The 14221-nt window shown below is 46.5% G+C and overlaps 1 protein-coding gene across 1 annotated transcript; it reads right to left on the bottom strand.

Annotated features, from left to right (window-relative positions):
• Positions 1-660: 660 nt before the first annotated feature.
• On the bottom strand, positions 661-6611 carry dmrta2 (DMRT-like family A2). The gene is given in 5 exon segments (XM_056277772.1): positions 661-1019; positions 1071-1503; positions 1505-1578; positions 2163-2676; positions 6582-6611. Coding segments are annotated over 4 exon segments (1350 nt in total). The 5' UTR covers positions 2647-2676; positions 6582-6611.
• Between the last annotated feature and the right edge of the window lie 7610 nt (positions 6612-14221).

The raw sequence follows: 14221 nt of genomic DNA, 5'->3' as shown, positions 1-14221 counted from the left end.
TTAATATCTCAGATTAGCCGCCTTATCTCTCTCTAAACCAGTGCGAAATTCTTAAATTCGTTTATTCATTCATTAATTTGTGCACCTTTATTCGTAGATTACGACGGTACATTTCAGACATCGGACTGACTTTTATAAAATCTCCCCGTGTTCGGGTCCTCTGCTCGCTGAGCTTTGTAACGAAATAAGAACCTTTGGAACCGTTGACGGACTGTTACAATGTTGCAGCCTGGGGGGCTCGCGGTTTTGGAAAAGAAACAATGTTGCTACTTCGGGAATTTCGCGTATATTTTATCGATAGCATAGGCCGACATTGTACTTCAGTTTATAAATTGTCATGGGGGGTGGGGGGGTATCATCGTATGGGGCTATTAAACAATTTTATACATGGACATTTCCTTAAAATTACACCTAACTGAGTTTAAGTGGTCTTCTCGGTGAAGATGACAAGCCCAGAAAAGAAGCTTATAATTTACAGCCGCTCGTAGCCGAAACACAACACAGACGTTTTTTTTCTCCGTAACAGTCAACACTTGTGGCAACTCTGTGTGTGTGTGTGTGTGTGTGTGTGTGTGTGTGTGTGTGTGTGTGTGTGTGTGTGTGTGTGTGTGTGTGTGTGTGTGTGTGTGTGTGTGTGTGTGTGTGTGTGGAGTCCCGGGTTCACTGTTTGTCCGGCGTGTTGTTGACCAGAGGGCCGTACAAGCCGCTGGCATAGCTCTGCTCCTTGTGTAGGATTGTCCTGTCTCTGATGAGGTCGCTGAAGGCGTAATCCATCGGCGGCCTGAAGCCCAGGGTAGGCATCAGACCCGTGGTGGAGTAGGGCGTCATGAAGGCCAGTCCGCGGCTGTGCGCCGAGTAGGCCAGCCGCAGCGGGTTGAGTCCCAGGTGGGTGCCCAGCGGGTAGCTGCTGGGGTCGGCGCCGAAGTGCGGGGCGTTGGGCTGGAGGGGGGAAAAGGCGGAGCGGTTGCTCAGCGTCATGGCGCCCGGCAGCATGGGCCTGGCGGGCGAGGAGGCGGTGACTGCTGCAGCGGTGGCGGATGTGGAGGAGGAGGAGAGCTGAGGCTGGTGACCGCTTTGCAGCGTCCGTTCCGTCGTCCACGTGTCGTCCGGGCCGGCCTTGTTGGCGCCGTGTGGGCCGCTGTTGTTAAGGATCTGCTCGATAGCCTGCACCACGTCCTTGCCGCAGCCCTGCAGCACCAGCTCCAGCACGCTGCGCTTGTGGCTGGGGAAGACCCTGGTCAGGATGTCGATGGCGTTCATGTGTCTGGACGCCGCGGAGGACGGAGGAGACGCCTCTTGCTCGTCTTTGTCCGTCTCGGAGCCGGAGTCCGAGCCCAGCGGGCTGATGGAGCCGGGGGTCTCCTCGCCATCTTTCAAGGGTTTGGAAACCGGCGAACTGATGAAGGATTCGCCGTCCCCGTTCTCCGAGCCCGAGCCCGCGTGCCGGACGTCAGGGGACGAGATGCCCGGGGCCGAATCGCTGTCGGTGGACACCGTTTTCCCCCGCACTCTGCTGAGGGGTGGCGGGTCCGGACAGCTGGCTCTTGGGGAATAACTCGAACTTCTGGATGCTTGAATCTGTGGCACAGTTAGTGAGGACGAGATGTTTATGGTGGGAAAGAGAAGATGCGTGTGTGAGGCCTTGAACACTGCGAGTGGAGCACTGTTAGACCCCAAGACTCAAAACCAACAGACAGGACAGCTTTTTATCCAGTAGGCTGAACCATGTCAAACGATTAACACTGGCTAGACTGTTAATACACAGACACTGACTAAAAAGAAATATGCCTAAACATGATCAGCAATGCCCAATTCAAACGTCAAAATTCTCTTTATCTCACCTTTGCAAGGGTAAAACTGAGATACAGAGAATTTAAACAAAGATAAAAATACATCTGACTAACAACACAAAAGTAGTCTGTATTTACATAGCATAACTAACTCCTCTAATTAGTGATGGATGTGCTGACCGCCAGTCCCATTGACCTACAGGTCACGTTTGGCTCCGATAGCGATGCCATTATAGAATTTATCTAAAAATACCCATAATACATTATTTTCACCTCAGTTATTAATAATATCACCAATATTGTTATTCAAAGCAGGCCCGGGCAGAAGACAACGGTTATATCGGAAGTCGACATGCGTTTCGTGGCGTCAGCCGCACCAACCTGAATTGCTGTCGTTGTTGACGGCGCCGTACACCTCGTAGTTGGGACGCGGGGGTATGATGCCGTTGGCGGCCGCCAGAGCGAGTCCCTCCGCCGTGCCGTACAGCAGCTGCAGCTCCCGGGCCTCGTTCTCCTCCTGCGCCTGCTGCCGCCGCAGCGCCACCTGTGCCGCCATGACGCGCTGCCGCTCGGCGATCAGCGTGCACTTGGCGCACATGCAGTCCTTCCAGCGGCAGTAGCGCTTGTGGCCCTTCAGCGCCGACACTACGCCGTGGTTCCTGCAGCGGGCGCACTTGGGCGTACGAGGGTACTTCTCCGCGGCGCGCAGCAGGAGCGGAGGGCCACGCAGGAGGTTACCGGCCATGGACACCGGAATGGAGGCCGCCGCCGCCGCCGCCGCCGCGGCCGCCGCCGCCGCCCCGGCGTGGACTTGAGATGCCGAGGAGACGGTGGGAAGCTCCGGTCTCAGATCCATGCCCCGCTTCTCCTCGCTGTCACGGCCGCGCTGAGTTTATAAAACGACACAAGGAAAGAAGAATAAGAAAAGCGGTAGTACTGGATACTCTTATTAAAATGAGCCGCTCACAGCAGCCAACCAGCTTTCAACATGTCTGGGCTGCCGCGGGTAAAGTTAGCGATGTCTTTCTTTCCACTGACCAAAGTATCAGGACGGTCAACTCCCTGGCGGAAACGTCCCCAAAATATCTTTAACGGGTGAAAATGTGGCGGGATTGGGATTACAGCTGTGAACTGAGATGATGGCTGCTATCTGAGGGCAACGGGGAAGGCGTTAACATCCAGAAGCGCGGGCAGCCGTGCTGCTAAAGTTGTGGGTGCTCCGTCCGTCCGGGAGGAGTGGAGGTTGTTACTCCAAGCAGCGTGAGACACTATAACTTCCTCAGGAGACTGCCGGTGGATACAGATCAGACCCCTCTCCACCCCACCCCCCACCCCTCCATTGTTGCGCCTACGTTTTCATTAGACAAATTTGACAACAATGTGGCGTCTGTCATTGGCCGAAGGGGGAAGGAGCGAGCTGATTGGCTTGTCTCCTTTTCAACTGTGTCCTCCTTTTAGTTCTTTTTCAAATGTCAAGTGTTGATAGGATCTGCAGGGAGATCCCGATGAAAGCTCAAATCGATGCCCCCATATTTTCCAAAAAAGACATTTATAGATTTTTAAGTACACGTTACCGCCTCACTCATGATGGGCCCTATATCGCCAGCAGCCGTTCAGATGATTAAATATGGGTGTGAGATGACAAACCTGTTCATCTCGCGACAAAAAAAAAACACCACTTGACATTATTGATGGCATTTATTCCGGGTATTTAATTGTAAAACCAGTAATACTCAGTCTGTGTTGTGATTTATTTTCTTGTCAGAAAATAAACGCGATCACTGTCCAATTCCACATCACCCTATGAGGTAAGTATCATTTATGTATTTAATATTGATTTATTTATATGGATTCATCAGTAGAAGTATTGGGCAGGCTGAGTATCGGTGTAATTTATTAGTCCTTGTCCTAAATTAATACATCGCCTCAGGTGTGATTGCTAAATTACGTCTTGAAAATGTATTTAAATTTTAAGGCCCATCTTGGCTTCTTTTTTTACTCTCTCTCTTTAATTTCGACCTGAATTTAAAGGGCTAAAATTACCTTTTAATTCCCTTCTTCCATAAGCTGTGGCAGTTGAATACTGATTTTTATTTTTCACGTCTTCATATCTGGACACTGTCTTTATTTCTGAACTGGCAACGTAACAGCATTTTTTTCCGTTTCCTTTCTTTTCTCTTCTTTTTTTCCTTCTTTCTTCCTTTCTTCAGTGTTGTGACGTTGTAATCTGCGTAACGCTTCAACATATTAAACAACAGCTTTAACGAATAACTCCGCTCGTTAATATTTGTAATAATTTCCAGACACATAGTGTGTGTTTGTCAATAGAAATATTAATTCACTTCCCGTTATTATTCTCATTTACGAGACTTTTCATGACGACTTTGGATGATTTGAGTTTTAATTCGGAATTCATAAAAAAAAGATATTATTTCTCAAAATATAGCCATAATCTAATTAGTTCAATACATTTTAATCTGTTATTTGATTCAGGACAAATTTCCAAGCAAGGATCTTTATTTCTTAAAGCGTTATTATATAGTTTTAATTTTGTTGTTATTATATTATGATAGTTATATGTGAAGTAAATTGAATATTTTTAGTTAAGCCTAATAGACATTCTAATAATGATAATTATCCTGTAATAATAACAATAATAATAATAATAACAATTATTATTATTGTTATTATTATTACTAACATTGTTGTTGTTGTTGTTGCTGTTATCCTTATTATCAATACTACTATAGGCCTTAGTATTAACCAAGTTTTCAACAAAATGAGAAAAAAGCTGTAATATATGTATGAAAACCTTACAAAACCTTGGTTGTTATTTGAATGAACCCAAACTAAACGAGACATGTCGGTAAATTTGGAGGGACGGACTTGTCTGTTTCTGTCCGTCTTCATCCGTTAACCTCTTGTTTTAACAAGACAAATGCAAACGACGTGTTGGAAGAAGCATTTTTACAGTGGGAGGGAAAAGGCAAAAGTACTAATTATATCATGTCTATAGCGCTGAAATGTCACTTTGATTTAAATCTGTGCATGTAAAGTTTACAGGCCCAAACAAAGATAGCTGGGGGGGGGGGGGTTCTTTCCCTTTTTGGATCTATCTATTTATTCATCTATTGCATAATGTATGTTAAAGCATACCTGGGCCGCCATTAAAACTGTAATGATAAGACTTTGATGATTCCAGGGATTCAAACTGAGACACACGGGAGCTTAAGTGTCCATCAGCCACCTGCTTCCTCACCTGTGTTTGTGTGTGTGTGTGTGTGTGTGTGTGTGTGTGTGTGTGTGTGTGTGTGTGTGTGTGTGTGTGTGTGTGTGTGTGTGTGTGTGTGTGTGTGTGTGTGTGTGTTTTGACCTCAGACCGAAAAGCTGAATGTGTCATGGAAAATGTACAGTCCAATTTGCACAAAACAACAACTCTCCCTCGGCTGATGGGCGCGTCTCCGGCTGCTGTTTGGCCTCCGCCCGCAGGCTCTCCTCCTCCACCTCCTCCTCCTCCTCCCGCCTCACTGTTTACCTTCTCAATCACTGTAAGCAAATGCCATCTGTTTCCCTCGCCGCTGTCATCTGTACCTTAATTACCTAGCCAACAGGCTAATAGAGACGATATTAAAACTACATCTTTCTGACATTCAAAGTAATTATCTGCATGGGCGACGATCTGATGCGAATGAAAGTCGCCCTCCCGGTAAAACCGACGCTGCGCAGCATGGCAGTGTTGTTGCAAGCTTATAGGAGAGGCTTATTTCCAGATTCCTCCCCCTTTAACACACGACTGGCTGAATGTTAGAAATATAAAATTTGAAGACAGGGCCCCGTAGACCTATACACACACACACACACACACACACACACACACACACACACACACACACTCGTTTCACTATCCTTTTGAGGACCCCTCATTGACTACATTCATTTCCTAGCCCTTAACCCTAACCTTAACCACGCAAACTACATGCCTAACCCTCACCCTTACCCTAAACTTAACCTAACCCTAATTCTAACCTTAACCCTAAAACCAAGTCCTAACTCTACAATAGACCCTTTTCCTTGTGAGGGCCTCTGAAATGTCCACACAAGGTAGGTGGTTTCTGGTTTTTCTATCCTAATGAGGACATTTGGTCCCCATTAGGATAGTTAAACATGTACACACACACACACGCACACACTTTTTCTGTCACAGGTCTGGCCTGCTGATGATGAGAGGGAATTACTGTAGATAAAAAACCATTTAAAGTTTTTTTTCTTTTTCTATTCTTGGCTGTAATTATAACTGGGTGTATAGGACAAGGTATCCATTACAGGTTCATAATCGTTTACATTCAATAGTTTAGATTTATCCATTGAGATGAGGCTCATCGACCATACCTTTTTTTTTAATTGTGCATTATTGTGAGGATCAAATATTTTAATTGTTCTCTGTGGGCTTATTAAAACGTCCCCTTCTTAATTAAAAATGACTGTGCCCAACTGAGAAATTCAACATTCTTTGGACGCTTCGTTGGGCCTTTTGCATCAAAACCCCCCATGCGATCCTTTTCATTTCTTTAAGGCCGGCTACAGACAAATGGGTTTTTACACCCTTTTTACACCCAAACAAAGGCCAAGCTTGACCCAACATATGTAGCAGCATGTTTCCTCTGCCCTGCACCCCAGCACGGTACTCTGCCAGCCTGTCTCACTGCCGCTGTCCCGTCTGCAGCGCGGCTGGGCCCGGATCACCTCCTGGCTCACCTCCCAGATCACCTCCCGGATCACTTTCTAGCTCACCTGCTGGATCACCTCCCAGTTCACCTCCAGAATCAAACTCCATGGATCACTTCCTGGATCACCTCCCGGCTCTCCTCCCGGTTCACCTCCAGGATCAAACTCCTGAGTCGCCTCCTGGACCAGGAGGTGAATCAGGTGCACCTTCTGGATCACCTCCTGGGTCATCTCCTGGATCACCTTCTTGTTCACCTCCCGGCTCCCCCCGCCGCCACAGCCGAGGCCCGAAAGCAGAGACGCAGGTTAGAGTAGCAGATCTACAAGGCGCTGGGCAAACAAAACAAAACAAAACAAAACAAAACAAAACAAAACAGAAACAGAAACAGAAACAGAAACAGAAACAGAGGCAGGCAGGCAGGCAACATGGGCCGTGAGAGGGAAAAAGCAGCGCTGTTATTTGCACGCTTGACATGGCCATCAAGTGGGTAGGTAGGCTTATCCCATTGGGCTCCTTTAACCTGTAGTTCACGCGGGAGCCCCGCTGCGGTGCATTAGGGGATGTGGCTAATTTCCGGAACATTCCTTTAAAGATAGGGGGGGGGAATCCTCAGAGTGTGTTTTTAATGTGTTACACACCATCGCCAGGCTATTGTTTCTTGCATATGTGAGCTCAGAGCACGCGATTCCTCTCATCTGGTTGGGGAAATGATTGTCCAGGCTGCTTGCAGCGCATACTGGCATTTAAGCAACCCACTCAATGGCTGCTCCTATGTGACCAGGGATGTGAGCGAGGCGGCCGTCTGTTGCTCCTGGACAAACACTTGAGCCGGGTGGGAGAGTGTGTGAGGCCCTCTCCAGCCCCCTCCACTTGTCACCCTCTAGAATAACACTCATTTCTAAATGGGGGATAACCCTTCCGCGCCCTATGAATATTTCAAAGATTTGAGGGGTGCTCCTCTCTCTTACTTACGCCCGTATACCTATCTAAACCGACGCGGCCATACACGCGCGTACGCATGCGTGCCTACGCGCGCGCGAAACATGCATAGTGTGAGAATGAAAAGAGAATAAAAACTGCTTTACTGAGTGGGCGAATACTCACCCATACAAGCTTATGAGTCTCGCGCAGTGTTTATATGCTCATTCAACGCCACGTGACTGTATATAAATCTATTATCTAGTCCGCAGCAATGTTAAAGATATTAAAGGGTGACAAGTAAAACGGAGAGGCAGGGGTAGATAGATAGACAGACAGACAGACAGATAGACAGATAGATAGATAGATAGATAGATAGATAGATAGATAGATAGATAGATAGATAGATAGATAGATAGATAGATAGATAGATAGATAGATAGATAGATAGATAGAGTTGTACGCATTTCACCGGCCAATTAAAATGCAGGGCTGCTCCGTCCCTCCAATCTGCCTTCTTTTACAAGCGAATGGCGCAGAAAAGGGGGGAAGCTGGTGAATGGGCGCTCATTGAGATCACAGATGGAGTATAGGGGTTTTTTTGCAAGAAATTTGAGAAACACCATTGTCCCCAATCAAAACTCAATGTGTTCGCCTACAATGGCGCGGGCTTTGAGCTGCGCCGCTGCCCTCGGCCTTGTTTTGCAGCGTTGGAGAGTTGCGCACAAAGAGCCCCTCGGACGCGTCAAAGCCGCACGGCTGCACAGCGGCCGCTCCGCGCGCGCTGCTCGAGGAAAAAAAAGAACACAATTATGAAGCAATAATTATAATGACTCCCTTCACGCGGTTGTGCCCCTTCGACCCCCCGCCGGGCCCATTTAGCGCTTTATCCCGCGGCTCCATAATCCGAATGCCACAGGTTTAAGAGCTCCTCTTTATCCACACACACACACACACACACACACACACACACACACACACACACACACCGGAGAGAGAGAGAGAGAGAGAGAGAGAGAGAGAGAGAGAGAGAGAGAGAGAGAGAGAGAGAGAGAGAGAGAGAGAGAGAGAGAGAGGTGTTGAGCGACGCGCATCCATATAAATAAATTCCTTCTGGTTTACACACACACACACACACACACACACACACACACACACACACAAGACCTGCAGGACTTACTCCTTAATGAGCTCCCGTGTTATACTCGCGGACCGACTCCGATCCGCGGCTAGCAATTTAGTTCATCTCCACTTCAACTGAAACAGAAACATTTATTCGCATCCTTTGTGATCTATGAATTATTTTATTTACTCGACAGCTGAGATTCATTCGTGCAACCGTAAGCAGCGGAGTATTATAGTGGTTTGTTTTAACGAGGTTTTCCCATCATCGGCCGCATTTTTACATTTTAAATCGGCATTATTCGTTTTAATTGATCCATTTATCCGTTTTAAATTGACGTCATTCATTTAAGCGACCGATTTATCCGTTTTAAATCGGCGTTATTTGTTAATATAATAAAAATGATCAACCTCAAAATAAATTTTCTACGATGGCGTTTTGAAAAGGCGAGCTGGCTACACAACCAGGCCGACAGCGTTATTACCGCCCATAAGGATGTAATGAGGTCTCCTGCCAAATAGGAAAAATAAGAACTATGATTAAAAGATAAGAAATGAACAAGGGCCCTCCCTGCGCGTCACGCAGAGTATATTATATATTCTGTCTGGCAGGAATGAGACAGCCTGGTCTTTTGAGACACAGTCTGCTTCATGGTTTAATTAAGGCACAAAAAAGAAAGAAAAAGATTTGAACATCAACAATTAAAAAAAACAAAAACAAAACATGATATTATGCGTTCTTTGTAAATGCAGACCACTTTACAAGGCCACATTTCACCCAATAAGCCTTAAGTTATTTTGTTGCGCACGTGTTTTTGCCAAACACGATAACGTAAAATACTAACGAAACGGAAAAGCGTATCTAAGCAATACAACCCGTATGCACTATGGCGAAATAAATGTTAACAGGCCCGACGATGATGATGATGATGATGATGAAGAAAAACCTTTGCAGCGCATCGAAATGGCTGAGTAATGTAACAATATTGGAAAAAACATAGTAACGGTGAATTTAGTTACTAAGGTTATGTAGGTTACACAAGATGGAGGAAATATCTAGTTGGTCTATACGGCTGCACGGACAAACGTAATACTAAGATACACGCGTTTTGCTGTGGCGCGCGCGTGCGCGCACACACACAAACACACACGCACACATCCAAAGAGAGAAGCGACGACAGCCCCCTCCTATTGTGGCCAGCCAACAGTTTAAGCTGTATGGATTCTGTTTCTTGGGGCCGTCGCCTCTGAGAAAGTAAACTCAGAGTGACCCTGCAGGTTAGGCCAGTCTGGGATTGAACCAGCGCTGCTGTGGGACGATGCTGTGGGATCCGCCCTGGTCTCTGTACATAGAGCCACTTCACAAGCATTGCAGGGATGAGACCATCACTTTGTGCCAAACAATTTGTCGTCCCCCTCGCCGGGCTGTGGGGTGGCTGGAGGGGGGGAGGGGGGGTTGCATTCTTGACCCCGCTGGAGCTGGTTAAACATCTTGCACCGCTTCTCTCTTTTGTGGCAACCTGATGTTATTGGCACGGCAGGGACGGCGGTCAGGGGAAGCAGCGGAATAAGCTCATTATGACGCCGCGGACACACTGGCCTTGTTTAAGGCCCACTGATATGAGGGCTGCTGCAGGGGAGCCTCGTGTAGGAGACACCAGGATTGAGACATCCAGCCCCTGCTCGGCCGCCGCTGGCCATGTGTCAAGGGACAACTGATAAAGCCATGGTCCTGAGGGAGCAAGTTGCCATTGGATTTAGTTAACATACTGTGGCGAATTCTACTGGAGTGTTCCTGCTCGAAGTTCATTTGCATATTACCCACGACGCAACTGAAGTGTCGATATTTTGGTTATGATGTGGGATATTGAACATGTGTAAAAACGGGCGTATCTGTTACAGATAGCGGGGATGTGGTGGAAGGTAATGGGGACGTTATGAGAGAAGTTGTATTAGACAACATGTTATTTCCCACCATGAGGGTAAAGAGTAGGCAAATAGATAAGCTCGCTTCTGTGGCCGAGAGAAGCTGAGACCAATACGAACTTGTGTCTGTTATGACTAGCTTGGCTTGCGGTCATTAAAAGCTTGCTTGTTAACTCTGAAAGATTGGTTGAAAAGTCCATTATTTGCCCACGTCACATTGGTGTCAGAAGTGGGATGGTGAGACCGTGAGGTCATCGGAAGCGCGTGCGCCCAGAGGCGTGAGGGAGTTGATATGCTGAAGCGCGGGGACGCGCTTCCCGAAGGAGGGGGGTAGTGTAACGTGCATGGATAAGTAGACACGTTGGTCCTTGACTAACGGGGTGGACCCTTTAGTCGACTGGTTAACGTTGTCGCTTGCGGAGCGAGAGACACGGGTTCCCAGACTGCCCCCCGAATTCGCTACAATACCAACATACTGGGTTTTGTAGATATAGATCACCCAGACCTGAAAAGCATGCAAGTTATTTCACTGACTGTAAGCATCACTTTCAGATTGTCTCGTTAAACGGGTGACTGTGAAAGACCCCTTAATGCTGCTTTCACTGCTGGGCCGATCCTACAGAACAAGATAAATGAGAGTTTGAGCAGAGCCCCATATCGTGTTTGGGATGAAATATAGATGTGGGAAATCATGGGCGAATCGAAAACGATCCAAAAACAAGACTACATACACAGTAAGATGTCATCCAGATGACACATACTAAATATCATAAATCACTTTTTCAACACCGAGGGTAATTTGTGTTACTATCAGAAGCTGCCTGATGTTATTTCCACCCACTTACCAGTGGAGGGAAAAACAACTCATAATGGAGACGTGACAAGTTTTCTCATGTAAGACTGAAATATCATTACATCCGGTAGGCATTTCTGACCGTCATCAGGTGCAAGAGTACAGCAGGCTGTCTGGGCGCATTAGCGGGGAGAGAGTGTGATTGAAAGTGTAATGTCACACTTGAGAGGAGTTGAATTGATGTGCACACTGACCCGTGAGACAGACACACACGCACACTGACACGTATACTGACACACACATACTGATACACTCTGACACACATACACACAGGTACACACACTGACGCATACACACTGACACACACACTGACACACATAATGACTCACACACACACACACACACACAGTGATACACAAACTGACACACACACTGATACAACACTGACTCACACACAGATACCCAGACCTGACACACACACACACACATATCGGCTGCTTGCTCCCTCCACCTGACACTGGGGGATGCAATGCATGCATTTATCTATTTATTGTATCTATTTATGTCTAACGTAAAATTTTAACGTCAAAACTTTCCAAATCATTAAGGGGATTGACAAGACCGCCATCGGTGCTGTGCCCTCACAGGGTGCCGATATCAAATCCACTGTAGCGACCCCTCGGAAACGGGGAACAAGCAAGAAGAAGAAGAAGAAGAAGAAGAAGAAGAAGAAGAAGAAGAAGAAGAAGAAGAAGAAGAAGAAGAAGAAGAACTGTACTGCGTCGCTGTAAGGATTACCCTAGAAAACCATAAAACAGTAACCGACTTGTCCAAGACAATAACAGGAAGAAAAAATAAAATAAAATCACAACATTGCTGTTCTGAAATCTCTTCACTATCTGCCAGCGGAATTTGGAGAGTCCTGCACTTGTTCATAGATCTTCAAACGAACTTACTACTACCTGCACACGCGATGTGCAGCATAGACACGGAGCTGGCAGAGCCCCGGTTCCTGCAGCAGAGCCACATCAGACCAGCAAGACGTCACTACGAGACACGTGGTGAGGCAGCGCTCTGTGTACTGGCTCCTGACAGGCTCCCGCTGGAAGTGCGAGCACACGCTTGAACAGCAGCTTCTATCAAAACACATCTGTTTTGTTTTGTTTTTAATGGTGCTTTCACGTAAGGTAACCTCCTCCTGCTCTTACTTATCAGCTCTTAATCTGCTGTTGATCAGTTATGGGTACTGTCTGTTCTGATTCAGTCAGTTCTACTTTTGATTAATCTACTATATTGGATCTTCTTCACTCCATTTCGATAAGGTGTTATATGTACCATATATGAATATAATGTCACTCTATCGTAGCCTGCACCTTTGTTAAGTAGGGCATCTTAAACTACATGTTAAGAGTCCGGAAGTCTTGTTTTTGTGTTGTTGTCCGTCTTTGTATATTCCCAGAGTTAAGAAACCGCCTACGGGAAATGGAAAAACAAACCACATTAATTGCAATGAAACACTTCACCGGCGGTCGTTACTACGAATAAGTTAAAAATGGGGGTATTGCAAAACAAATAACGTCTATCTATCCGTCCATCTATCTAGCTATCAATGATTAAGATGATTAACATTCGTTGGAAGTTTCTCCTGTTTCTAAATAACAGGATTGTGAAAAGTGTGAGGTGTGTGTGTGAGCGAGAGAAGGAGAATGTGTGTGTGGTGTGTGTGTGTGTGTGTGTGTGTGAGAGAGAGAGAGAGAGAGAGAGAGCGAGAGAGAGAGAGAGCGATGATTTATGCCAGTGTGTTTATCCGTCTGTTTCTTGCTCAGTGCCTCCAGCACTGGGTCTTGTCTGGTCAGAACTGGGGAAGTGTGGCTGGCTGAACACATTAGGGAAACTCATTTGTGGCGTGAGAACAGGACGGCTGATGAACGCACCGTTTGCCTCGAGGCTGGAGAAATTCTTACTCCGGATTTCCAAAGGCCACTCTCGCAATGCATGTCACGCAAGTCCTGCAACAGTTCAGTTGTCATATACAGATTATAGTTTAATTTTTAAGACACAGAACCATGGCCGACACTGTTAAAAACCCCCACTTAAGTCCCTTCTTTTCTAGGTCTACTCACGCGTGGGTGTGATGGACATGTGATACCTGTCAGTGTCATGTGCTCAGGTGAACTCTAAAACCACTGAAGTCCCTTTTGAAAAGACACTTGCTCAGAAATGAGCTACTAGTAGGGCATGGTTTGACATGTGGCGTGACCCAGTCTAGTCTAGTGTCTTCTACAAAGGATTTTAAATAGACGTCTGAATGATCCGGGACTAAATGAGGGATTCACTTCCTACCCGACAACACACCTGTTCCTGTTATTCCAATGAAATGCGGCGGAAATCACTCCAAAGCAGCTGTAGCATATTAGTTTGAAACTACCTATATAGTTGCTGGTGGACCCATTTGTGGTTTCGTGTAATGATTTCAGCGACAATTTGACGACTGCTTTTCTCTTTCCAGATGGGTGCTTGTGACAGCTTCCTCCAGTAACTGCGTTCATTTCCGTTTCCTTGACCAAATTCCTTTCTCCAAAAGTTCATATTGTAATCAGGCTTTCATTAGTCGTGGTTACGATGATTGCTACTGTAAAGTTAAGATTGGGTCCAGGATTAAATAATGTGCTGTTAGTAGTTATTTTGAAAATGGAGAATGTATGGGTAATCCACCCATTATCCAAAGAGTTTATCCTGCTCTCAGGGTCGCGCTTTGTTTTAGTTGCGAGGGAGTGGAGTGTTCCTGGTGGACTGTGAAGGACTCCGGGGCGAAGATAAACCACTCGGATTACAATCGGTTTCCGTGGACTTCTTTATTACCTCTCCGGCCAACCGGCTCAACTCTTGCGTACCACTCGCTTAAACCACGCCCACTCGTCTCCCGCGTGTACCCCACCAAAAATG

This window comes from Lampris incognitus, chromosome 3, assembly GCF_029633865.1.
Source record: "Lampris incognitus isolate fLamInc1 chromosome 3, fLamInc1.hap2, whole genome shotgun sequence".
NCBI classification, from domain to species: Eukaryota; Metazoa; Chordata; class Actinopteri; order Lampriformes; family Lampridae; genus Lampris; species Lampris incognitus.
Note: the sequence above shows the minus strand (reverse complement) of the source record. Positions and strands in the feature narration are given on the sequence as shown.